Source organism: Haplochromis burtoni, unplaced genomic scaffold, assembly GCF_018398535.1.
Source record: "Haplochromis burtoni strain Fernald_Lab_line unplaced genomic scaffold, NCSU_Asbu1 Contig_2584, whole genome shotgun sequence".
In the NCBI taxonomy this organism is placed as follows: Eukaryota; Metazoa; Chordata; class Actinopteri; order Cichliformes; family Cichlidae; genus Haplochromis; species Haplochromis burtoni.
Window position 1 is genome coordinate 1 of NW_024584945.1, and position 1,442 is coordinate 1,442.

At 44.5% G+C, this 1,442-nt stretch overlaps 1 protein-coding gene across 1 annotated transcript; it reads right to left on the reverse strand.

Moving 5' to 3' along the window:
- Nucleotides 1–6: 6 nt before the first annotated feature.
- Nucleotides 7–1,183, reverse strand: LOC106632817 (general transcription factor II-I repeat domain-containing protein 2B-like; the record flags this gene model as incomplete). Its single annotated transcript, XM_014331447.1, is given in 2 exon segments — nt 7–160; nt 162–1,183. Coding segments are annotated over 2 exon segments (1,176 nt in total), but the record flags the coding sequence as incomplete, so codon positions are not given.
- Between the last annotated feature and the right edge of the window lie 259 nt (nt 1,184–1,442).

A 1,442-nucleotide genomic window follows, 5' to 3' on the forward strand; every position in this document is an offset into this window, starting at 1 on the left:
TCCTTGCAGCTGTTTGTTCAAGTTATTCAGGTGCTCTGTAACATCCATCATAAATGCAAAGTCCTGCATCCATTCTGTGGAATGAAATTCTAACACTGGTTTGCCCTTTTCTTCCATAAACTGTTCAATTTCTTCTCGTAAATCAAAGAAACGCCTCAGCACCTCGGCTTAACCATCTTACCTCAGTGTGGTATGGCAGGCCATAGATGTGGTCTTTCTCTCTGAGAAGACTGTCAAACTGACGGTGATTGAGGCTTCTGGATCGGATGAAATTAATAGTTTGGATGACCACCTTCATGACGTTATCCATTTTCAGTGACTTGCAACACAAAGCCTCCTGGTGCAAAATACAGTGAAAAGTCCGAAAATCACGTCCTCCATTTGCAGATTGCACTTTATCTCTGAACTTTTTTACAACGGCTGCTTTCTTCCCGATCATTGAGGGCGCACCATCTGTAGCCAGGCTGACAGCGCGGGACCAGTACACTGCGACCCTGTCCAGCGCGCCGTTGAGTGCGGTGAAAATATCAGCTGCAGTCGTTGTATCTGTCATTGGTACCAACTCCACGAACTCCTTGGTGACGGTCAATGTGTCATCAACTCCGCGGATGAAAATTGCCAGTTGTACAACATCTGTAATGTCCGTGCCTTCATCAATTGCAACTGAAAACACAATAATTGACTTCAACTGACTGTCCAAATCCGCTGAAAGATCAGAAATCCTGTCGGCAACTGTGTTTCTTGTCAGGCTGATATTTGCAAAGGCCTGGCGCTTTTCAGGGCACACAATCTCTAATGCCTTCATCATACATGTTTTTACAAATTCACCCTCACTAAATGGTTTTGAAGCTAGTGCAATTTCGTTAGCAATGAGGTAGCTAGCTTTCACTGCAGCATCACTGATCTCTCGGCTGTGAGTAAATACAAACTGCTGTTTCTTCAGACCCGCCAACAGCTCATTCACCTTCTCTCTTCTCCGCTGTCCTTGAAAGTTGTCATATTTGTCGGCATGAAGACTCACATAGTGGCGACAGAGGTTATATTCTTTCAGCACTGCAGCATGCTGGGAACACACCAAACATACAGCTTTCCCATTCACTTCCGTGAATAAATAGGAGGATGACCATTTTTCTTGGAACACTCTGCACTCCGCATCCACTTTTCTCTTTTTTGACAGAGACATATTGCACATCAGGTTAAAACAAAGTACCTCACAATTGCTATTGCGCCATCCAATGGACACAATTGGAACAGCAGTTTCTTTATTGAAAAATTGCTGCTCATTTTTATACTTTACAAAATCATCTCACGGGCCGGATCAAACCCATTTGCGGGCCTGATCCGGCCCGCGGGCTGTACGTTTGACACCCCTGCTTTATTGGATAAATGTTACACTTGATTCATTTCAGAGACGTCCAGTGTGCAGGCTTTTAAAACCGCCT